Source organism: Monosiga brevicollis, genomic scaffold (genome assembly GCF_000002865.3).
Source record: "Monosiga brevicollis MX1 MONBRscaffold_24 genomic scaffold, whole genome shotgun sequence".
In the NCBI taxonomy this organism is placed as follows: Eukaryota; class Choanoflagellata; order Craspedida; family Salpingoecidae; genus Monosiga; species Monosiga brevicollis.
Window position 1 is genome coordinate 496,869 of NW_001865061.1, and position 22,587 is coordinate 519,455.

The 22,587-nt window shown below is 55.2% G+C and overlaps 3 protein-coding genes across 3 annotated transcripts in view; 2 read left to right on the forward strand and 1 right to left on the reverse strand.

The window, feature by feature from the left end:
- The window catches only part of MONBRDRAFT_10883 (uncharacterized protein), a gene marked incomplete at both ends in the record, with an annotated part of 3,876 nt that extends 3,365 nt beyond the window's left edge, over positions 1-511 (forward strand). The window contains one exon of the mRNA XM_001748583.1: positions 46-511. Coding sequence (XP_001748635.1) covers positions 46-511 — 466 coding nt within the window. The remainder of the gene's footprint in view (positions 1-45) is intronic.
- A 1,699-nt stretch (positions 512-2,210) lies between these two features.
- On the forward strand, positions 2,211-6,236 carry MONBRDRAFT_38400 (uncharacterized protein; the record flags this gene model as incomplete). The annotated part of the gene is made up of 7 exons (XM_001748584.1): positions 2,211-3,473; positions 3,602-3,903; positions 4,019-4,184; positions 4,265-4,498; positions 4,635-4,710; positions 4,835-4,924; positions 5,056-6,236. The coding sequence occupies 7 exons, from the start codon at positions 2,211-2,213 to the stop codon at positions 6,234-6,236; spliced, it is 3,312 nt and encodes a 1,103-aa protein (XP_001748636.1).
- A 569-nt stretch (positions 6,237-6,805) lies between these two features.
- Positions 6,806-21,495, reverse strand: MONBRDRAFT_33791 (uncharacterized protein; the record flags this gene model as incomplete). Its single annotated transcript, XM_001748654.1, has 42 exons — positions 6,806-8,075; positions 8,290-8,366; positions 8,677-8,898; positions 8,977-9,898; positions 10,034-10,134; positions 10,350-10,502; positions 10,641-10,781; positions 10,921-11,217; positions 11,347-12,418; positions 12,550-12,642; positions 12,780-12,940; positions 13,004-13,276; positions 13,380-13,417; positions 13,624-14,266; positions 14,352-14,498; positions 14,669-14,863; positions 14,911-15,021; positions 15,117-15,204; positions 15,322-15,448; positions 15,762-15,927; positions 15,999-16,104; positions 16,195-16,340; positions 16,421-16,675; positions 16,783-16,843; positions 16,933-17,003; positions 17,174-17,246; positions 17,323-17,376; positions 17,458-17,617; positions 17,697-17,762; positions 17,849-17,963; positions 18,032-18,157; positions 18,277-18,438; positions 18,543-18,594; positions 18,956-19,179; positions 19,295-19,456; positions 19,575-19,694; positions 19,825-19,896; positions 19,989-20,069; positions 20,175-20,243; positions 20,327-20,386; positions 20,491-20,611; positions 21,212-21,495. 42 exons carry the CDS (start codon positions 21,493-21,495, stop codon positions 6,806-6,808), a joined length of 8,937 nt encoding a protein of 2,978 aa, XP_001748706.1.
- Between the last annotated feature and the right edge of the window lie 1,092 nt (positions 21,496-22,587).

Consider the following 22,587-nt stretch of genomic DNA (forward strand, 5'->3'; position numbering starts at 1 on the left):
TTGCAACAGCTGGCAGCCGGAGGATTGGATGTTTCAGCCGCCCAGCTGGGAAAAGAAGGAGAAAGAGGAGGAGGAGGAGAGCCAGCACAGCCCCGAGGCTCAGTCCGGCAATGTGACGCCATGTCAAAGCCGTCAGCCCTCGCACGACGAGCTTTCACTGAAAGACCTCGTCGTGGAAGCGGTCGCAGAGGAAGAGACTGTGCAAACGCAGCAAAGGCCGAAGCCGATGGCTTTCCTGATTGATTTCGACCTGGGTGGGCCCTGTGATAAAGCAACGTATGGACCTCGTTACAACTACGAAGGCGGCCTTGAAAAGTACCGCCACGCCAATGCCAGGCCCGACGAGCGTTTACAAAAGGCGCACGACGGCTATTCTTTGGCACGTGTGGCCGAAGATCTGCTCGAGGACAACGACGCCCGTAAACGGCTGGTCAGGGCGTTGGAGGCGGTCAAGTTGGACGAGGCGATTGAGTTGTGCAGGGCCTGCACTGGGCGTTCAGGGCGTTGCTGAGGCAGCAGCTGGATCATAACGGACATTTGGCCCAGCCATGCAGTCTTGCACATTTACAAGTCTAGTGAAGGACATGCAGCAAATTGGGCCTCGCCTGGAATCGTAAGTTTGGGGGTTGTTGGGCTATCTTCTTTATGCAGTATTGTGGTATCTGCGGCGGGGGCGAGGGGCCCATGTGGCATCACTTTATTGCTTGGTCGACCAGAGCAATTGAATCAAACATGACGACGGCGGGGTATGGCATCGTCGCCGTGTTGTCAAGGCAAAAAGAAGAATGGAAGGTTGAATTGGGCGGGGGAAGACTCGCCGGCCACCCATCATAAACTTGAAGTCTTATCCGAATAAGCAATCCAAACGAAGTGTAATAGCTTTTTCAACAAACAAGAGCAGAAGCAGGAAGGAGAGGGGCTGAAAATCGAAGCCGGACCTTCATTGTTATGACATTATGAATGAAGCCAGGGTGCTGAATGGCAAAGTGGCGTCAGGTTCAGTAGTTCATCACGCTTGCGCCGCTCTGGCGCTCCCGTTGGCACTTGTTTTTTTTCCCAGAGCCAGCTTGATTCGGTTCGAGCGGACGCCACGCTGCTATTCAACGATGTCAAGTGTGTCGGGGCTCAGGCTCGGGCTGTAATTTCATGTGGTGCGGGTGCCCTGCTCAACTCAAGAATGAATCGTATGGTCGTGCAATGGTTTGAATACTCCGGATGGCATGGCAATTGAGACTCGAGCGCATCAGCTCTGCTCAAAAAGATTATATGATGCGCGTGAGCAGGAAGGGCAATGTGCAAGATTTGCTATAGGGTCGAAATGTGAATTGAAAAATGTGCTGGGCGTGTGTGCAAGCAGCGCGACACTGGATGAAACCTGCTGGGCCACAGTCTGCTGGCGCACAGGCAAGAAAACGATTCTCCTCCTTGCAAAACGTTGCACTGCTGCAAGTGGAGCTGGCACAATGGGCCCTGTAGAGTGCCCACGTTTTCATCAAACCGGACATTCAGAACAAGGCAAGATGCATGATGGCAAGCGAGCCCGCACCTCTGTGCCAGCCGGCTTGTGTGGTGATCAAGTGCACCGTCCACATGCTTAAAGCCTCGAATTCAATGGGCGGTTCGGATCGAGGAAGCTGCAGAGAATAGAGAGAGGAACATGCAGCGCGGTAGTAGCGCTTCCTCCCTACTGAACACGACAACCACCCAGCAGTCGCCAAGCGATGATGGTGTCGCTTAACATCTCTTGGCAGTCTTGTTATCGAGTGCAACTCTCTTATTTGAGATGCATTGGAAATTCATTCTCTGGTTAGACCTTTACTTCAACACTAATATTGGAACAGTCGCCAAGGTGATCTCTGGATTGCCAGCACGATTGCTTCCTCCTCTCTTCACCACATTCTCTCTATCAAACTCTCAGAAACTCTCTCTCTCTCTCTCTCTCTATCTCTCTCGCTCTCTCTCTCTCTCTCGCTCTCTCTCTCTCTCTCTCTCTCTCTCTCTCTCTCTCTCTCTCTCTCTCTCTCTGCTGTCTGTGTCGCGAGTCATGGCGATGGTCTAGTCCAGAGCGCGCCTCGTCTCTCACTCCCTCACTCACTCACTCACTCGCTGCTCAAGACCCTGCCCTGAGTAGTCGCTGCACGGCTGCGGGCTTTGGGCTGTGGGGGGGCTTCACTTGAAGAGCCTTGTAGGTTGTTTCATCAGTCTTCGTCATGGCTGAAGCGTTGGCCGCCGAGCTGTCTGCGCAAATGCTCGCCACGCCCTGTCCGGGTCTCGATGAGAACAGCATCGAGGAGGAGGCGGCGTTGCTCAAGCGCTTGGCCAAGTCCATTCGCGATCGACGCCAGTTTTGTTCCTCCCGTGAATTTGTGACCCTGTTTGCACACCTCGCCCAGCACCGCCTGGCCCCCATGACCCCGCGCCTTGCTGAGCTGGCCAGCTCCACTTCGACCGAGGTCGTCAGCTTTGAACCCCCTCTCGTTCTCCACTTGGTTCAAAGTGCTACCCTACTACGCATCCTGGCTCGCGACCCAACGCTTCTGGGCAATGTCTCGGGCCTCCCCTCGCTGGCCCTGGCCTGTATGGACCTCGGACGCGCCTGTGCGGCCCGTCATCGTACGACGGGCCTCTCCAAGCCCTGGCGCGTCATTTGGGCCGAAGCCAGTTGCCTGCTGGTCAAAGCAAGCGAGGACAATGACGCCCTTGCTGCCTTGGCCACCCCCACCTTTGAGCGCGAGCTCCTCCGCGACCTGTCTGGCGTTCCCGTCACCGTCCAGCAGAACAATTTGCTCATCCTCCTTGCCCTCGCTCGCAGTGACGAGGTCCGAGAACGTCTCGGCGCCACCGAGGCCGCCATCGTCTGCATCGAATTGCTTCAAGACTCCTCCACCGCCTGGAGCGTCAGCCTGGCAGCCGCTCGCCTCCTCGCCCGCCTGGCCGACCAAGCCGTTGTTCAGGACGATTGTGTCACCCACGGCATGATCCACGCCTGCATTCTCCAGCTGCAGGATCGCAACACTGCACTCCTCCTCCCCACCGTCCAAATTCTTGAACACATTTCCCCAAACTACCAGGAAGAAGTTCGTGCCGCCGGTGCCATTCCAGCTCTCATTCGGCTGCTCCAACGATTCGGCCCCGAGCTCCCCCCACCCCCTTCCACCGCCACCAGCACCGCCACCGGCCGCCCTCTGCTCTCCGCTGCCTCTCGCCCCACTTCCTCCCGCCCCACATCGGCCTCGGTGCGGCCCAGTAGCTCTGGGGGCCGTGACACGCCCTCCGACACCAGCTCCAGCTCCCCGGGCGTTGCAGGAGGACGGCCCATGGTCACCTCCCTCCTGTGTTCAACCTGCTCCGTCCTCACAGATTTGGCGCGCTCGGAGATTAACGCCGTGGCCATCCAAGAAGCCAATGCCATTTTCCTAGCTGCTTGCTTGCTCATCACCTCCATTCAACTCACCGATGCGGACCAATCGGAGGTACGCCCGAGCCACCACACACACACACACACACACACGCCTGCGCACCATCTTCATCCTGACTCCTGTGCTCTCCTTAACCAATGGCAACCCTGCAACCCCTTCCCTGTGGCAACCCATGTATATAGACAGCCCGTCAGTCGGCAGCCTCGCGCCTAATGGCTTACGTATTAAGGTTGCTGCGCTTTTTATTTTCCGTCGCCCGCAATCGCCGCTTCTTCAAGCGCATGTTCCCGCCCGACCTCTTTGCCGACTTTATCGATGTTGGCCACTATCAGTACGATCTGAACAAGTACCGCATCATGGCCAAGGTCATCCTGCGCATGGGGGACCGGGCACGACGACGCCTCCACTATGCCGTTCTGGAAACCAGCGTTCACAACGAACCCATCAAACGCATCAACAACTATCAAGTCTTTGAAATTCTTGGGTTCGTGCAACTGTCCCCCCTACACGCACTTGCCGCTGTGAACCCGCGCACTTGACTGCTAACCCCTGCCCTCCCACTCATGTCCCCCTGCCTGCGTGTCCTTGCCACCCCCCAGCTCGGGCTCATTTGGCAGCGTCTATCGGGCCAAACAAATCATCGACGAAAGTGACAGCAAGGCAGGGCGCACTGTCGCCCTCAAAGAAATGCCCCTAAAGAACCCGTTGTTGTTCGGTTCGACAGATGCCGAGCGTAGCCACAGCCTCAAGCTCATTGAAAATGAGGTATGCCTCCCCTTTTGAACGACCATCCAAGCCCAGGCATCAAACCGGTCCCGTAACCGCTGCGGCCCTTGTGCCCACAGATCTCCATCATGGAAAATGCCAAGCTCAAGCATCCAAACGTGGTCAAGTACATGGACAGCTTCGTAGACGGCTCCAACCTCTATGTCGTCATGGAAATGGTGGAGGGTGCTTCCTTGCAGGAGAACGTCAACGCCCTGAAGGAAAAAGGGCAGACGTTCCGTGAGACCCGCATCTGGCGAATTGCCATCCAAATTGTCAACGGGCTTCGCTATATTCATAAGGATTGTAAAGTGGTGCGTTACCCTTGACCTGTTGTTGCATGCGACTCCATGTGCACAGAGGGGACAGATGGTCTCTTCCAACGACCTGCTGGAGTTTAAACGTGTACTTCAGGCCCATAACCCCACTGCATCCCGCTGTGATTGCTAGGTGCACCGTGATGTCACCCCCAATAACATCATGCTGGGCTGGTACGACAAGGTGACGATTATTGACTTTGGCCTTGGTAAGCACGCTAGGTTTTTGTTCTTGTTAGATGTGCCAAACGAGCAAAATCCAACTGTGGCTGGCCGAACCCCAAACTCACCCCGTCTGCTTGCTTCTTTCTTCCTTGTTTTCCCGGTGGTCAGCGCGCAAGGGACAGACCGGCAGTACGCTTATGCAGTCCTCCGTGGGCACCTTGTGCTATTCATGTCCGGAGATTGTGACCGGCGCGCCTTGTATGTTTGCTTTCCTCAGCTCGCTTGGATGGCCCTGACGAGGGGCTCCGTCTCCTCAATCTGCAGCTGCTCTTCACCACGCATGTTTGTTTTTGTTTTGTGTTTTTGTTTTGTTTTGTTTTGTTTTGTAGATGGTGCGAAAAGCGATATATGGTCACTTGGGTGCATTTTCTATCAACTGGCCACACTGGAGCCGCCGTTCAACACCACGAACATGCTGGCTCTTGCCAAGCGCATCGTGGAAGCACGGTATCCGCCCCTGCCAGACACCCAGCCTGAACTCCTGCGCAACGTCATTGATCGCTGCTTGACTGCAGACGCCGCCAAGCGTCCAGATATTGATGAGGTGTGCCATCTTTTGGGCCCGGTGATCATGCGGGAGTACAACGATGCCGTACTGACGTTGGAAGTCAAAGACCGCATCATTTCACAAGAGCGATCGCTGAAGCAACGGCTGCGAACCGAAGCTCAGGAACAAAAGTCGTCCTTTCGTAACTTATTGCGCATGGCACATGGCTCGGCCGTCAATGGCCATGGGTCACGCTTGCCCTCGGTGCTCGAGTCACCGGGTGCTTTGTCGTCGAGTATGACGTCCAACTTGTTTCTTACCCAGCGTGGCGTGGGCAGTGCCTCTGCCTCGATGAATCACGGCGCTGGTGCCCTGCGCTCCGCAAGTCGCAACGGCCGTGGCTCTGGCGGCAGTGGCGGTGAAGGGCCCATTTCTGTGCGCACTGAGGAAGAAGAAGTCTTTGATGAGGGTGGCCCACCCGAGGGACGTTCTCGGGCGGCGAGCGAGCGCTCGGAAGCTGGTCTGCGCCTGCCCACTTCAGCATCCAGTACGATGCGCCACTCGCGGCCAGCCAGCGGCATCGCCAAGACCCTATTGATCCCAACGCAGGAGTTGCGGCCAATCCAAGACCCGACGGTGTCGCTGCTGCAGCCCTTGCACAAGCTGGTGTTTGTGTGCAATCGTCCTGCACCGCGGCAAGCCGACCCGGCGCGCCACGTCATCACGCATTTTCGGCGTGAACTGTTTGCATCGGGCCCCACAGCATTTCGCACACATTTGCAGCGCCTATCACAGGCAGCTGATGCCGCCGTTGGCATCGACTTTGGTCCCGCGGCCGCAGCCGTTCGGCAATGGGTTGAAGGACCGGAAACGAGTGAAGGCATAGAGCCCAGTTTCGATGGCAACACCACCCGCATGCTCAAGATTGATCCAGATATGGTGGATCGACATAGTCTCACATACCGCCAGCTACGGCAACTTATTGAGCAGCAAGCAAATGTGCTGGGCTATTACGATGCATAGTGGAGGCACAAGGGCGATTCATGGCTCTCACTCGTACGTCAATCAGGCAGAAACTTGCCAACTTTGGGCTGGGCTCAACACAACAAACCATTATAATTGAATTTGAAGGCCTTTTTTTTTTTTTGTAGAAATTTAATCGGGAGATGATGCGTTTCTTGTGGCTGAGTCCAACCTCCTTCTCTCTTGACCGTGCAGCTGTGCCAGCTCATTTGCGTAGATAGGGATCTGGGAGTGCGCATGTAGACATGCCACTGCTTGAAAAAGAGAGTTTTTGAATAATTTTGGTGGCATTTCTTCGAAATTTTTTCCATAGCAATTGCAATTGTTTTTTTTTTCTTAAGCACTTGAACCATCCAAGTCAGGCTCTACAATGTGAAAGAACGGATAAGATGCTGATAAGCTAACTGTGCGCTTTGCTCAAACCGTCAAATGTGATTTCGCTGCATTTCGCTGCATGGCTCCGTTGTCGAGGTCGGTCATCAATTTCAAATTTGTGCAACAAAACGAAACGAAGAAGACACCACCGCGGGTTTTCTTATCATTAACAACAAGCTTCGTGGCCATCAGGTCTAGCTGCTTTGGGGGAAGACATTGTAGTTGGCCACGGGGACGGGGACGGGCTTGTAGGGCTCGTCCTGAACCTTTTGCCACACGCCATGGTGCTCGTGAGTCGTGAGTTCGTGCTTCATGAAATCAAACTCGGCGTCGTTGAGGCGCCCGGTGGCACCGCAGCTGGCGTAGAGGGCCTCGAGATCGTCAACGGCGGCCTTGACATCAGCGGGCGAGGGCACACCGCCTGCCACTGTGTAGTACACGACGACGGTCACGGTGCAGGGGGCAGGCTGACGCTTGGGGCTCTTGACGGAGAGGCCACTCCAGGTATCTACTTGAGAACCGCGAGACACGCGAGCCGCGTTGGCGGTGCCTGAGAGCAGCTCCCTGCAGGCGGCTTTGCTTCGCAGGCGTCCACGGTGGGCGACACAGCTGGAGCTTGAAATTGAGGGGCAGGGAGGTGCTCCTCCTCCGGGCATGGGAAAGGCGCTGCACGCGATTGCGGGGAAGGCAGCGCCGTCTTGCAGAGCCATAGTATAGTCGTGGCGGCTACGGCTACGGGGCTTTTGCACCAGGGGAACTTGGACCGTCATGAGGACGTTGAAGCGGGTGCCCATGGCGGGGATACCGATCACGCTGGCCGTGGCCTTGCCACGCGCGAGGGCGTCTGCCCGTTCGGCCTCGGTCTCTTCCTGTGCACCGCCCACTGCGTGGGAAGAGCGTTCAGCCTCAAGCCAGTAGCGGTGAATCTGACCATCGTGGCAGGCATGGTGATAGAGCTTCTTGGCGCCGCGTCCATCCTGCTGCACAGCCGTGCCTTGGGTTGTGCAAAGGAGGAGCAAGTTGCGAGGGTCACTGTCATCGTGGGTGTTGTAGTTGTAGGCTTCGGTGCAAAACTCCAGAGCGCCGCGCTGGCGTGCATCGTCTTGCACGGGCAGAAACACGGTTTGGAAGCGAATCGAGACCTTGTCATCCACGAGCTGAGCATCTAGGTCGGTGCCGGCCGGGACGCCAGCGTAGCCACCATACTCACCCGCCCGCCGCAAAAAGGTGCGCAGTGTGATGGGGCTGAGGGTTGAGGCATCTTCAAGGTGACTGCCCACAAGCAGGGCCACTTTGTCGGACGAGACGACGCCCAGCTTTTCATTCCAGTTGTCGGAACGTAGCGTGTACAAAGGCCGGCCGTCCTTGGCCCACAAGCGGGTATCAGTGATGTTGCCGCCGATGCTGGAAAGCTCACCGCCCACAGTACCGCGTTGTGCGTCGTCCCAAGAGACGGCCTTGCAGCTATAACCGCGAGGCCGAGCCACGGCATCGAGAGCCGCCTGCACGCTGCTCAAACTGGTCGAGTGTGTGCTCATGACTGCTACGTTGTCGCTGCCACAGGCAAGGAATGCTGCTGATGTTCTCGGTCGAATAGCCACTGAACAGAAAGAGTACGCTGACCAAGGATCAAGGTCGAGATCAAGTAAAATGCAACTCCATGAGATTTCGTGTCGACGTGTGTGACAAAACTAAAAGGTGTAGAGAGAGTTGATGAGAGAGAGAGAGAGAGAGAGAGAGAGAGAGAGAGAGAGACTAAAAAAGAAAACACATGTAGCCGACGCCAAAGTTGGCGTGGCTCTTTCTTCTGACAAACATGGAACCCTTCTTGACGATGATCTGGCGGACTGAATGCCATCTGCTCGTCTTCTCGCCTTTTCGTATGATTGCATCTCTTTGCCTTTGTGGGTCTCTAGGAGTATCGATCAATTTCATTGGTGTCGAGAAGAAGAAATTTACAAAATCCGGAAAACGAAGCTCCACTCATTATCAGCCATGCGCCAGAGGCGCTGCCCCGTCCTATCCTGTCAAAATAAGCACACCGCTATCTCTCGGAAGCTTCCACGGTGTTTGAACTTGTCGCATGCGAATCTGTAGCCAGGTCCGGAGAAGGGGGCCCGCTCAGGTCCACAACCAGATTGGTTGTGTCATCCGCATCACCCGCTTCGGCACCAGCCGCCTCCAGACGCAAGGCTAGGGTCAGCTGAATCTCCGGCATAACCTCCTTGCACACGGTCGTTAGCACCTGCAACGCTAGATCTGCAGTTTCCAGACGAAGCTCAGGCCGCTGGCGCAGAAAACAGGTGATCCCGGTGCTCAGCAAACGATCGAGCGTGGCTCGAGACGCTCCCCGCTCTGCACACACCGGTGCCAGGGCCCGGAAGACTGGGTTGGGCACAGCCGCCAACAGTAGAGCTGCCATGACTTGCTTGACAAACGGCGAGTGTACATAGTTGCTCAACGATTGTGCCACCCAGTCACACACGGCTTCGCCATGTGTCGTCATCAGGTTTCCAAAGACTGCCAGGGCAAAGTGTGTTTGCGTGCCCAGCCTCTGCATGTACGTAACCACATCCAGCCGAGACGAGCTCATCACCATCCCACTCAAGCCCCGCGACCATCGGCCCATCAAATCTTTCAGGACGTCTCGCGCGGGATAGCAGTAGCGCAGCATGTCCACCACCGCCACCGCCACCGACGCGCTCTGCCGCTGGGCGGCTGGCAGGGATGTCAGGTAGTCCACCCACTCCATCGGCACATGACTCATCGTCGAGCTCGTGTCCTGGGGCCCGGCAGGCGATTGCATCTGCTCAGACCCCAGCTTAAAGTGACCCGCCGTATACAGGGCTGCCAAGAGAAACGTCCACACATGCCCGCCCAAGGCCGTGTCCACGTCCGGGCGCAGGTTGGCCCGCACGATGCTCTGCCTCACACACTCGCACTCGCCCACACTTAGGACAAAGTTGAGTAGCATGTGCTCCAGGCACGCATACAGGGCCTCCAGTACAGATGCTTCGAGCTCCCGCGACGCAAACTCGACCAGGGACGCCAGTACGGACACCACCCGCCCGACAAAACCCGTCTCCACGCAAGCATCACGAAACTGGACGACCATCTCTGCGACCAGCAATAACACTGCCCTCAGTACTGCCGATTGGGGAGGAATGTGCTCGTCGTTGGCAGACGATGAAATACTCAGGGCTGACGTCAGAGACGTGACACAATACGTCTGCACCTCCACCAACAAAACCTCGTGATTCACGACATTGAGCGAAGGCATGGCCACCCTATATACGCCATCAGACACGAGCGAGCTTGTGAGAAAAAGCCAGATGAAGCCACGCCAAGGCCATCACGCACAAAGCCGCCCGCCGCTGATCATCCATTAAACGTGTGGCCGTCACGACAAATACATCGCTTACCGCACGGCATTGAGCGCAGCAGTTTGCATCGAAGGCCAGGCGTGGCGTAGACCCCTGAGAAGAGCTGCAAAAAATACTTCGTCTAGTCCCACCTGTGCGTCCTGCACGGGGCCAAATCGCGAGTAACAGTGAGCAATAGTTACGTCGACACCGCATCGGCGCATCAGAGCGTCGAGCCATGACGGGGGAAAAAAAAAAAAAACCCCCGAGAGAAAGAGAAAGAAAAAGGAAAAGCCCCCCCCTCCCCCTCCCTAAACCTCCAAAACTCCCAGTGTCTGACAAAGCTTGCTTGACGATCCCTTGGCTCGAGACGTACCACAGCCACCAAGGCTTGCTGCGCCGTGGCCACCGCGGGTATGAGATGCCGCAGCAGCAGGTAATCCTCCTCATCGGCCTCGTGTAACAAGGTGAGCAGACACGAGTGGATCGTTTGCAGTAAAGTCCGATCAGCCACCTGCTGAGCCAGGAGCTGCAAACAGCGTGCCACACGGAGGCGCAACTGCACAGGCCCATCAAGTAAAAAGTGGGCACATCCAAAGACGGTCCAAACCAAACGTAAGTGACACGCTATTTCAAAGCACAATGCAAGGGGCGATGGCTTGCGTACGTGGTGGTCGTTGTCTCCAGAGGCTTGTTTCTTGATGATGCTTTGGATGAGCTCAAGATAGTCATTTAGGCACTGGCGAGCCGGTGTAGACAGCTCCAGACCGTGGGTATTGTGATATTGTGATTGCAGAGGTAACAACATCTAAAGAGCACAACACAGGCCCACGCAGAGGAAAAAAAAAAGACTGCATCAGAGCCAGGCCAGCCAGGATCGAACCGGCAGGGTGTGACCCGGATCAGTGGGATGTGTTTCGGATCAATGTTTCATGCCCAGTACGAACCGAGTGACGGCGGAAGATTGAGGCGTTGTGGGCTAGCTGCAAGAGTAGCGAGGAACGAGAACGCCCAAAACTGCTCAAGGCCAATAGTAATCGTACGCCAGCCTGGCTTTGCATAAAGTTGGGTCGCTTGTAGTTGAGGAACGGGCAATGCGAGTCTGTGATGACCGGTGCCACATGCGCCGAGCTACATTGGAGGTGAAAATTGACCATTTGCTGCTGCAAAAGTTGTTCCAGAAGCGCCAGCATGCCTCCCAGGCTGCTACACACGCCTCGGCAGCGCTCGCCGGGTTCGGGATGCTGATCGCGGAAGGCAAGTACGTCTCGGAGCCACGTCCAGAGTGCCTCCATCGTCTCCATGTGGTCCGGCAAGAGCGGCTGGCTATGCTCCAAGGCCCCTCGTAGCCGCTCGACCACCGAAGAACACACCAAATCGTCCTCTAAAAGCTGGCGCCGCATCTCCAAGCCCTGCGATCCCTGCAGCTCGGCCAAAAACTCCCCGTGGTGGCGGGATGGCTTTGCCGTCTCTGGATTGCAGCACAAACCCACCTGGTGGAGCTGCATTTGCACGGCATGGGCCAGTCCCGCCACGGCATTGTTCAAGGCCACCCGCAAGTGCGCGGGCAGGCGAGGGGTCGCACGCAAATCGCTACAACCACCCTCAAGTTGCAAAGCCTCTCCAAAGCCGTGGCGAACAGCCAACACGATGCGCTGAACCAAATCAGCACCCAATGGAGGCTGCATTGGTGGCTCGGTCTGCTCGGCCAAGGCCAGCGTTAGCTGCTCCTCATAACTTTTCTGGGGCGTCAAAGGGTCGGGTAGAAAGCAGCCAAATCTCGCGGTGCGTCGTAGCTCGTGCATGAGTTCGATCATGGGAGCAATGCGCTCCGCAACCATGAAACCATCAGGCGAGGCAGCATCGTGGCCATCTCTTGCCCCCTCTGTCGTTATCTGCTCGCCAACGAGTTGCTCTGGGCTCAGGATGGCTAGCAGCTCGGCGATACCCGTTAACGTAGCACTGAGGTGCTCGGTGGTGAGGCGTGCCTGCGCGCGCAAGAGGCGCAAGCAGCGTTCCGACTCGTCGAGCCAATACTGCAGTAGGGCCTGTAGAGTGGCCACATCCAACTGAATGCAGTCCTGTAGCCCACTGTAATGCCAGAGAGGATTGGAGCAAGTACGAGAGACGCGATGCAGTTGCATCAGCGTGACGGCCAGATGTACCACACATGGCTCAGTCTGGCAGTGCTCAATCGTGTGTAAGCAGGATGAAATGACAACACGCAGCTTGCTGACGGCATCAGTAATCTGGGATGACGCAGCCTCATCGCTCAGTCCAGCCCGCGACGCCACGGCCTCCATGTACTCTTGATCAGAGCTGTTGTCGGCATCAATAGAGTCCTTGAACGGTTTGATTACGGCCATGCGCTCTGCCGTTTGCACCGTCACGAGAAGCAGCGGACGGAACATGGAGGTCGGCATCCAAGACGCCGTTGTCACCTCCCTGTGCGTTTAAAATCCCCAGGGTGCTTGTGTGAGCAAAAGCGACCAATCTGGCTCCCCCCCCCCCCCACCCCGAAAGCCCACGGCGCTGGCAAGACAATGGGCCATGGAAACGCGACTGCCCCAACTCACCTAAGCTGATCAACAGGCAGCTCCAGAATGGCTCGGGCGATGCTCGTGGCGTGCGTCTCCACTGCTCCTTGAGGTACATCCAACAACGCTTGGCTAAAATGGTTGTGACAACGTCAAGTCAGGGGTTATGCCTTGCACCACACCAGCGAGACATGATATGATTGTTCAAAGATGCAGACACGTCTGTGGGAGGAGACGGCACACGCGCAAATGACGGGGTCCAGACGCACCGAATGACTGCCTTGGGGTCGGGTGCAGGATCGCCGGAGATAGGCGGTGCATAGGCCTCAATCAAAGTACGAATTGGTAAACTGGATGCACACTTGTGCTGGCCCAGCTCGCGAAGATAGACGGCAAACATCTCCTCGTTGTCGTCCTGAATGGCCAAAAGCTTGTCGGCCAGCAAACCAGCCAGGAACGGCTTCATACTTAGATGCAAGCCCTGCCCACCGACCGGAATACGAAGTAGCTTCTGCAAAGCAACCTCGTTGCTGACAGAGGCTAGGTAGTGGTCAATGGTCTGCATCACACTCATTTGCTCGGCGGGTGCCACAGGCCAGTTGGCACCCTCAGCAATGGCCTCGCCCAATAGCTCGCAGGCCGCCATGGCCAAGGGCGGTGAATGCTCACACATGGTCGTGAGCAGTGATCGCAAGGGTCGCTCTCGCACGAGGTGCAAGAGTAGGCGCGCCCAATCAGGCGAGGCACCCCGAATAACCGACAAGACCTGATTGAGAGGAAGCAAAGATTCGGTCGGGTAGAGGTCATGATGAGCGCATGCCGTATGAGTTGACGAGATTGATTGGGCAAGCGTCGGGTTGCCCTCTTACCTCCTTTGGATCATCATGTGCAAACACTTGCACACTTTCTACAATGAGCAAAAACGCACTACGCCGAGCTACCAGGTCGCCAAAGTTCTCTGCTTTCTTGGTCCCCTTCAAACCACAGGCTGCCCACAAATCTGCACGGCAGGGAAATCAGCGGCAGTATCGAATGATATGAGTGCCAAGTTTCCGAGGAACAACACTCGGATGAATGATACAAAGACCCAGCGCGCCTGCAGGCCCAATTTACCATCGCTGGTTGCCTCAACCCGACTTAAGAGACGACTCCAGAGCATGATGAGGAGGGGGTCACTAAAAACGATCAGTTGCAGATTGGCCGTGATGGTCGCAGCTGCGTCGCGCGCGGCCGAGCGTGCCGCAGCAAGAAGCCACGAGTCACGTTCCAGACGTTCCAGAAATGCCGTCGCGTGCTTGAGGAGTTGAGCCATTTGTTGCGTGGTGTACGTGCGTGAGACAGCATCACCGTGGGCCAGCTCGTGAGAGCACTTCAACATGGCGCGGAATAAGAGGTCCATCCAGGTAGAGGCGGCTCGCTCTGAGACATTCCCGGCGTCAGGCGTGGCCAGGCGTTGCTTGACGAGCATACGCTCCAAACCGCTCTGGACGGCGTGGCCGTCATTACGCGCCACGACGGCTTGCAACGCAATGAACTGTGGCAACCAATAGCGGCATGCATCCTCATCATCATGAACGGAAAGGTCCTTCATGACGTGCGCAGCGGCTACGTCGGTGGCGTCCAGTAAAATCAGCTCGATGGGCGACAGGGCCACTTCAGCTACGCTTTGCAGAAGCGTGTGAAGGATGCTCAGGGAGCGCGGCGAGCGGACTTCCACCTGCTGTGAATTGATCGCACTGCGCAATGCATCCACCACCTGTAAGATAGAACAATCCAGGTGAGAGCCTCCAAGGGTGTGCACAATGGTGGGAACGTGTCTCAACAAGGTGAGCTCATCTGACTTTGCGGGAGAGTGATCGATAGCGATCTTGATCGCTGGAAATGGATTTGAGCAAGGCCACGAGCTGCTCCTGCACGGCTGAGAAGGAGACCATTTGCAATAGCGAGTCAAGCAAAAGTGATTGCTGGGCCTGTAGTTGAGCAGAGGGCTGATTGATACAAGTCCAAAGGGAAGAAGGTGAGGCGCAGCATGTCATGAGTTGAGCCAGTGACTGAAATTGTGAAGGAAAAAAATAAAATAAAAAATAAAAAAAACCTCCCAACAACAACAACAAAAAGAATAGAACAAGAACAAAGGAACAAATTCAAGACAACTTACATATTTGACGTGGCCCTGGACAACAAATAGCTCGTGCACCAGCGGCCGAAACGCAGGGATGGCTTGGCGTGGTGTGAGGTGGTGCGAAGTCAAGAGACGGTTAGCCTTTTCAATGAGACTCTCCATTGTCACGATTTCCGGGTAGTCCTGCGCGGCGTAGGCAAGTGTGGGAAAAAGCGCAAACCTAAGCTGATGCTGGACAAATGCACGACACGCTAGGGACGGCAGAGTGCGGAACCGACCATGGCCAGAAGAGCCAGGAACTGAAACATGTAAGACAGGAGGTTCTGGGGCTTGCGCACACGTCCCTCCACAATTGAGTCATAGTGGCTGTCCACGGCCGTTTTGAAAATCTACCAGAAGAGGTGTTGACCGTAAGTCCTGCCAAGACTACTCACACGAGAGAGGGGGGAGGGGCAGGGGGCAAGATGTAGAGACGCAGACCAACCAGGTTCTTATCAAGGACTCGGTAGTTGACGCGCATTTGCATCAGTCGACAAATTAGGAAGATGATTTGTTGCTGCAACGTGACCGACCTGCCAAGTCGAGAGAAAGCACCAGGTGAAGTCACCTCTTTGAGACAGCACCACTGACGAGCCAGAAACAAGAGTGGCAAGGAATCGGAGCTCAAGACAAGTTTGTCGCCATCTTACGCTGTGGTTGTAAAAAGATTCATGGCGCGCATCACCAGAGGCTCAAACATGCGCACAAAGGAGAACATGGCTTCTTTGTCGGCTTTGGCTCCCGTGGCCCGTCGGCGCGTTGTGACTGGCGAGTCATCTAAGGACCAATAGTCAACCCATAAGTAAAGCGAGCACAGCATAGCAGGCGACAAGACTTGAAAAGAATTGGCCAAGGCACTGGAAAGACAAGGGCGTGAACCAACGGGGGCTGGCTGCAGCTGTAGAAGACACGGCGGTGCTCGTGGAACGCTTTCCACTGTTGAGGTCGCCACTCAGCATGTCTAACAAAGTGCCAGAGGCCTTTTTGTGAGACACCTTTCAAGGCGCAGCGCAGTTTTCGAATTCATCACCCAAGCAGATGAAGGAAGAAAAAAAAAAAAAAAAGAAGAAAAAAAAAAAAAAAGGCGCACCAATGCAGCGTTCATAGTAGCCCAACAGCAGAGTGGCACTGTCCACCCGCAGGCTGCCCTCCAAGCCGCCTTCAGTCTGAATCATGATTCTTGGTGGCTCAAACAAGGCCTGAATCAACTGATGCACGCACAGAAGCACAGCTCGAGGCTCAGGAGCCACCACGCTCTACCCAAGGAACAAGGGGTGAGTCGGCATACTGCCACGGGTGGCAAGGCTGAGTCCCTCGTGCAACTGACCTGCAAGTATTGAAGAACTTCGGCGGCATATTGGTGGAAGGACGAGCCTTCCACCTCGACGAGTATCGTCAAGACTTCTAAGCAAGTGCGCACCATGTGGCCGAATCTAGTTTGAAGCAACCGCGATGCCAAAAAGTGAGATGTCTGGCTCATTGCTCAAACAAAGAGCGCCAAAGAATCAAAAGTCATGACTTACTTGGATACCGACTGGGAGGAAAGCGTAATCTTGTTGGAGACGTAAGCGGAGTGCAACAATTGATAGAGCTCAATGTAATATGGCAAGTGTGTGAAGTATCCCAACGGCTTGCCCGGCAAGGGCGAGAGATCGTCTGCCAAATCCATCTGCGAGGACGCCAAAAAACCTTTGAGAAATGGCTGCACAACGGGACTATACAGGAGCACAATGGCATGGCAAGACGAACTGCAGAGGGGGCTGTGGTGCCGGCATCGCTGCGTGGCGAGGAAGTGGTGGATCTCCTCTCTTGTTTCGTGGTCTTGTTCAAGGTGGGAACTTTCTTATCAAAGATATGCACACACATGTTGATCATGCGGAGCACATGTACGAGGAGCGGGAGCACAAAGGGCGCAGCGTAGGATTTGTTGGCACTCCGTAACAAATTGCCAACGAGGTTTAAAACGTCGGCATGGGCACCCAGGTCTGAGGCAATCCAGCTCAGCTATTGCAGTGAATGGTGTGTTGGTATGCATTGCAGGGGATGGCAGCGGGAGCTGCGGGTGAGGGGCAGTGCTGAACCACATCAAACTGCACACTTGAAATGCCTACCTTGATATGGGCAAGTGCAAGAGGAAGGACATCTTCGGGCTGAACAGCGGGCGGATGTCCACTAAGCAAAATGGGCACACACTCGCGTTAAAAAAGTCAAAGCAATCGGCGGCGTTTGCACGGCAGAAAGGGTCGCAGCTGTCGGTGTACCGTGCAGGTCGTTGCACAATGTCTGGGACGTTGTTGCGAGCCGTCAGCACGTTCAAACCATGATACATGCCCTACAATTAGGGAAACATGACATTGGGTATTGAGTGCAACTAACAACAACAACCACAACAACCAAACAAAAAAAAAAGAAAAAAAAGAAAAAAAAGAAGGAAAAAAAAAAAAAAGTTGCGACCAAGATGACTCTGGGGCACGTCTCTTGTGCCAGGATGCAAGGCCTCACCACAATGACCGTCTTGCTTTGCGAAGAGTAGAGGCGAGCGACTAGCATGGCCACAAGGCGTGACAAATTTGCTCTATAGACATGCTCATGGTAAGTGTTGAGGCCAGGTCAATTCAACATAACATTTTTGCCTGAGTGGTAGTGCGTACCGTGGTACATGGGCATGGAGTTCAGGCCGCTCCTGATCCCGGCCCGTGGCAGTCCTAAAGTCACACATGTGCAAGTTAAGAGACAGTTTTTCAAATTTCGTAACAGTCAAAATGGCCCTGGCTGCTCGCACATACCAAGACGCCTTGCTGGCAATGCCGGTGAGAAAGGCCACATCCCGCTCCACGAGAGCGGTAAAGGCATCTTGGCCAGGCCAGTCTTCCACATAGAACAAGCGTGACACCAGCTTGAGCAGGCAAGCGGCAGATGCTTCACGAACACGAGCGTCCGCATCCCCTATGAAGGTACATAGGAGGATAGGAAAAAGACGTGAGTATCCGAGCATGCGTCTTTAGATGATGCTTGATGCGCACACCTAGAAGGAGCAGAATGGTTTCCAAGGACGCGTCCTGCAGGGTTTGACCAGTAAGATTGCGGTGACCTGTAATGGACGTGGACGGGTGCGTTGGTGAGATATTTGCACAACTTTGGTTGGTGCATCACGGTCTCAGGGTGTGTGGTACGCACGCTGTGGCATGGAAACGGGCGTGGTAGGAAGCAAGGCCGAGTCACCGAGGTCGACACTTGAGGACTCCAGGAAATGAACGAGCAGATACTCGGTCTCGCCAATCAAGTCTACCAACTAGAAAGGGAGAGTCGTGGGTGAGAACTTCAACGATGGTCAGAGAATGAAAGCTGGGGACTGCCAACCTCGGTTTTCAGCAACCAGTACGAAGAGTGGCGAAGGGCCAGTATACAATGATGAATCTCCACAGCCACTCCGCCGTGTGTGCTCTTCAGTACTTGTGGAAGGCAATAACGAAGCGCCGCCACGGCCTGCTCACGTAGCCACAAATGCCAAAAGTTAAGGTCAGTCAAATTGGCGCAATGACTGCAAACTTGTGGGCTACTAGCAGGCCTCATGCAAGGCTCGGTCAAGGCGTGCCGCGACTCACACTTCGAGCCGCAGTGGCAATGGAGTCGTTGAGTGCTTCGACTAGAAGACGACACAGCTCCAACACGGAAATGGGTTTGACGCCAAACACCCCAATCTCCATGAGATCCTTGCTGGGCAAGGGTACATCAGAAAAGACCAGGTGCGTATGCACCAACGAATGCTGCGCGTGCGAGAATGACAGCAGGTCGGTCCATGGCCCATTGCCAGTGTGGTCATGAGATGCGCTCAGTGAAGAGGAGACAAGAGTAAACACGCAGATTGTACCTTAATGAGAGATCCAAAGAGGGAGTAGACGTTGCCTCGAACTAGCTGGTCCCTACAACGAAGACATGACATCAAACACAGGTTTGGAAAAAAAAAATTAATGAAAAAGGAAATGAATCAAAAGAACAAAGTCGGTCGGCTGTGACGAGATCTCAGCATGAGCAGCTGGGCACGGGCACGAACGGGTGCTTGGAGAGTTCGCAAAACGCAGCAAAGAAAGTGACACCCTCGCGTTGAAAATAAATCAAGCTGGCGTCAAACTGAAGAAGAGCTCCAATACATGCGACGGCCAGCGCTTTGACGCTAAAACGACACAGGAAGGAGGAGGTGGTGGGGCGTCAGGCATGATACATCTCATCAGTCCAGAATATTGCTTGGTTTGTGTAAACATGTTCAAGGTTGCAAAAACTGACCTAACGCGGTCGCGACGCTTGGGATCCAAAATGAAGCGGGAGAGAACATTGGCACACTCATGCAAGCGTTCCGGCTGGCGCATCCAATGTACAAGTTTGCCACGAATAGAGTCCAGTTGCTGAATCAAGGCCTCGAGAGCGCCCGTCAGCACGTTGTGACTTTCATGCTGCAAGCAAGCCAAAAGAAAATGGAAGAGTCGCTCATTGGTGTGACTGTCTAGGAGCTGGGCGAGGTTGCAGGCGAAAGGTGAGGCAAGACCAGAGGAAAGCAAATGCGATGAATACTTGCCCTGCACGACCGGAAGCCAACGAATGCGATGGAAAGCCGAGGGACAATACCTGGTCAGGAGTCACAGCTTCCTGTGCTTTGATGCTAAACTCGGTCATGAGCTTTCGAAAGGCAAGCAAGGCTCCCAAAATGGTGTGTTCCTGCTCCTTGGCGTGGGAGAGCTCGTTGTTGTGCGTGGTTGGAGTGAGGGCAAAGAGGCTGTTCAGAAAGAGCTGTGATGTGGACGGAGCCGCCCGAGCGCATGATATTGCATGAGGACAGGGACACGCAAAGCTTTTGGCAACGAGGGGCGGCCAGGAGCCAGAGCCGCGCGGGGTGAAGGGAGCATACCTTGAGGTAGTAAAGGGGCCGACTGCTGCCGGAGCAGACGGCAATGGCTGATGTTGTGCTCGACCGGCGCACGGTGGCGCTTTCGCTGTTGAGGTTTTCCAATAGTTGAGTAAGAAGGTCCTGTTTTAGGGGTGAATAATGGTAAGGTGAGTGGAATGAGTTGAGCAAGAACGGTGTGTGTGTGTGTGTGTGTGTGTGTGTGTGTGTGTGTGTGTGTGAGCATTGCACAAAGTTGTGTGCACAAAAGTACCTGAACTTGATCATCCGCAAAGTAGAGCCCTGTGGCGTCGCAGATCTTTTCCATGCACGTGGCCAAGGTTTCCTGATGGCGACGATTTTGTAAGACGTGCGCTCGTGGGGGGACTTCTTGGGTGCGGAAAATGGCACGAATTGCTCGATTGTGTTTGGGCAGACCTGCAGGGTTTCATCGTTGCTGGCCAGCAGGACGCGCAGGCGAGGTACCATGACCTTGACGTACTTGAAGCGGCGCAGTGGCTATACAAGTGCATGCCAAGTGGTGTGCGTGAGCAATGAACGAACCAAACAGCATAGTGGTTCATTTTCGTGGTCCGATCAGAGCATCAGGGAAGCGAGACAGACTTTGAGGAGGTGAACCAGGTCAGCAAACTTGATGAGGGCGGCGCGCACCATGCGAGTGGGGGCTGATTCCTGCGCAGGCAAGCACGATGGGATTGACATGAGTCGGCGTGAGCAGATTTAAGGAGCACCACGATTTCAAAGAGCACTCGGACCATCTTGACGGCCTTGAAGAGCTCATTCTGCAAGCGGCTCAGGTGGCGGTCCATGAGCGCCTGCACAAAGAAAGACACGATGAGTGAAAGGGTTCAAAGGTGAGGCGGCTTGCGCATGGTGCGCAGAGGGGCTGGAGCTGAGCTCAAAGAGGGAGGGGCGCCACCTGAATAAGACGATTGAGGTGTTCGTCGGCATGCATGCGCACGTCCGAGTCGACATCGGCACAGGCTTTGAGAAGGCCTGAGACAGCGACTGTAAGAATCTTGAGAAATTCATCAGTCACACTGTGCGAGGAAACGGATTCAACACGGCCGATGAACAGAATGAGTCAAGGCGAGACGGAGCCAGCAAGGCACATGAGCATGTGGACAGCACGCGGAGGACTGGCATGCATCGTGGCATCGCTAGTGCTGGAGAGAGGGCAGGGCCATGTCACTGACCGAGCTGATGCTTGAATGGCGCCCTCTCGGAGGTGAGAGCAGGCTTCGAGACGTTCATGCTGGTTTGCTGCCGTGTCTTGGGCAGCAGTGGTAGGCGCATCTTCAAGGAGACGATGGCTTCGCAGGACACGGTCAATTTGTGTCCCACTGGCCATGATGGCAGATCAGCTCGTATCACTACCGGCCAGAAGCGGCAGCTCTTTTCGCGCAAAAGGCGGCTGAGGTGTGTGTGTGTGTGTGTGACCGTTGGTCCAGAAACAAGGCAATATTGGGGTGGATCAACAAATCTGAGACTGGCGGACAGCAAGCCACCCGGCCATTGCTGCCTCGACACGTTCCCGCGTGTGGCCGGTCACGGCTCGTCGTCAATCGCACAGCCAACAGCAAGGGGCTCGGCGCACGCGTCAAATGCACTCCCCGCCTTTTTCCCTCTGTCAAATGTACAGAGAGAGAGAGAGAGAGAGAGAGAGTTTGAGAGAGAGAGAGTTTGAGAGAGTTTGAGAGAGTTTGAGAGAGTTTGAGAGAGTTTGAGAGAGAGAGAGAGAGAGAGAGTTTGAGAGAGTTTGAGAGAGTTTGAGAGAGAGAGAGAGAGAGAGAGAGAGAGAGTTTGAGAGAGAGAGAGTTTGAGAGAGAGAGAGAGAGAGAGACAGAGAGATAAAGTTAGAGGGTGAGAGATGAAATTGGAGAGAGAGAGAGGGAGCAAACCAGAAATTCAGAGAGAACACCATCAAGATGTCAGCGAAAAGTTCCCGCCAAAACCGAGCAGCTGATTGTCGACATTTTCGGTTGGAGGTGTCTTTAACTTCTCTTGTTTCTTTCGAGTCAAGCGCACCAGTGGAATGCAGGCGCCTGGTGAGAGAGGGTTGGCAGAGGGCCGGCCGGGGCGGGGGCGGCAGAGGAAGATGATGAGGCATGATGGTGAAGCCCCTTTTTTTTCAGCTCTTGGGACAAGTCTGCTACTCAGTGGTCCTGTCTCGCCAGAGCATGGTCCGAGGCCTTGCGTTGATTGGGACCGTTTGGATCTGGGGCAACTCATAGCACACGCAAGCACGAGTCCAGACTGGTGCCTCGACAACTGGGACGGCTGGATCAGCGGCACTCTTGAGCTGGAGGTTGACCTCATGCTCCTGCGGGACCAGGCTCCTGCATGGCTAGACCTGCTGCTTCACGACTATGCAGCTTTCAATCGAGCCCTCACGTGCGTGGCATCAACCCGATGGCCAGTCGCAGTAGCTGCTACCACACACCACCCCTTGTCTTCTCATCCAGTTGATCGATTTGAATACGATCATCATTTTTTTTTTTCAAACAGGGCGGTCGTGCGCCAACAAGGTCGAAAGGAGCATCCGGACTGCCCTTGGAACGACGTGACTGCATTGGCCATTCCCATGGCGCTCGGTACCGAGCTGGTCCACCAGCATTCAACTGGTCTGTTACACAGCCCGCTCAACTGCCCTCAACCCAATCCCTGCTCCCAATTTCTCATGCGCCAGCTCCATGTACCGGAAATTGATGAGCCAGCTGCCTTGACTCCGTCTGCTCACTGTAGCTGGGCCGTTTGAACGTGTGCACGGCCGTATCGTGGGTATGGGCCGCGTTGAGGTTGCGCCAACCCACATGCATCTATATTGCCGCCGATGCGATGCAGCGCGTAGCTATCTGCTACTCTGCAGTCCACTTGATCGACTCTGCCCAGGCTGCGGACTCCTTCTTCCCGCGGTTTGTTTGCTTCGCCCGCCGCTCGTGGCCCGCAAAGAACCGATGGTGCAGCCTGTCACTCCATGATCAGAGCACCTTGTATTTGCGCCTTGATGCACCTA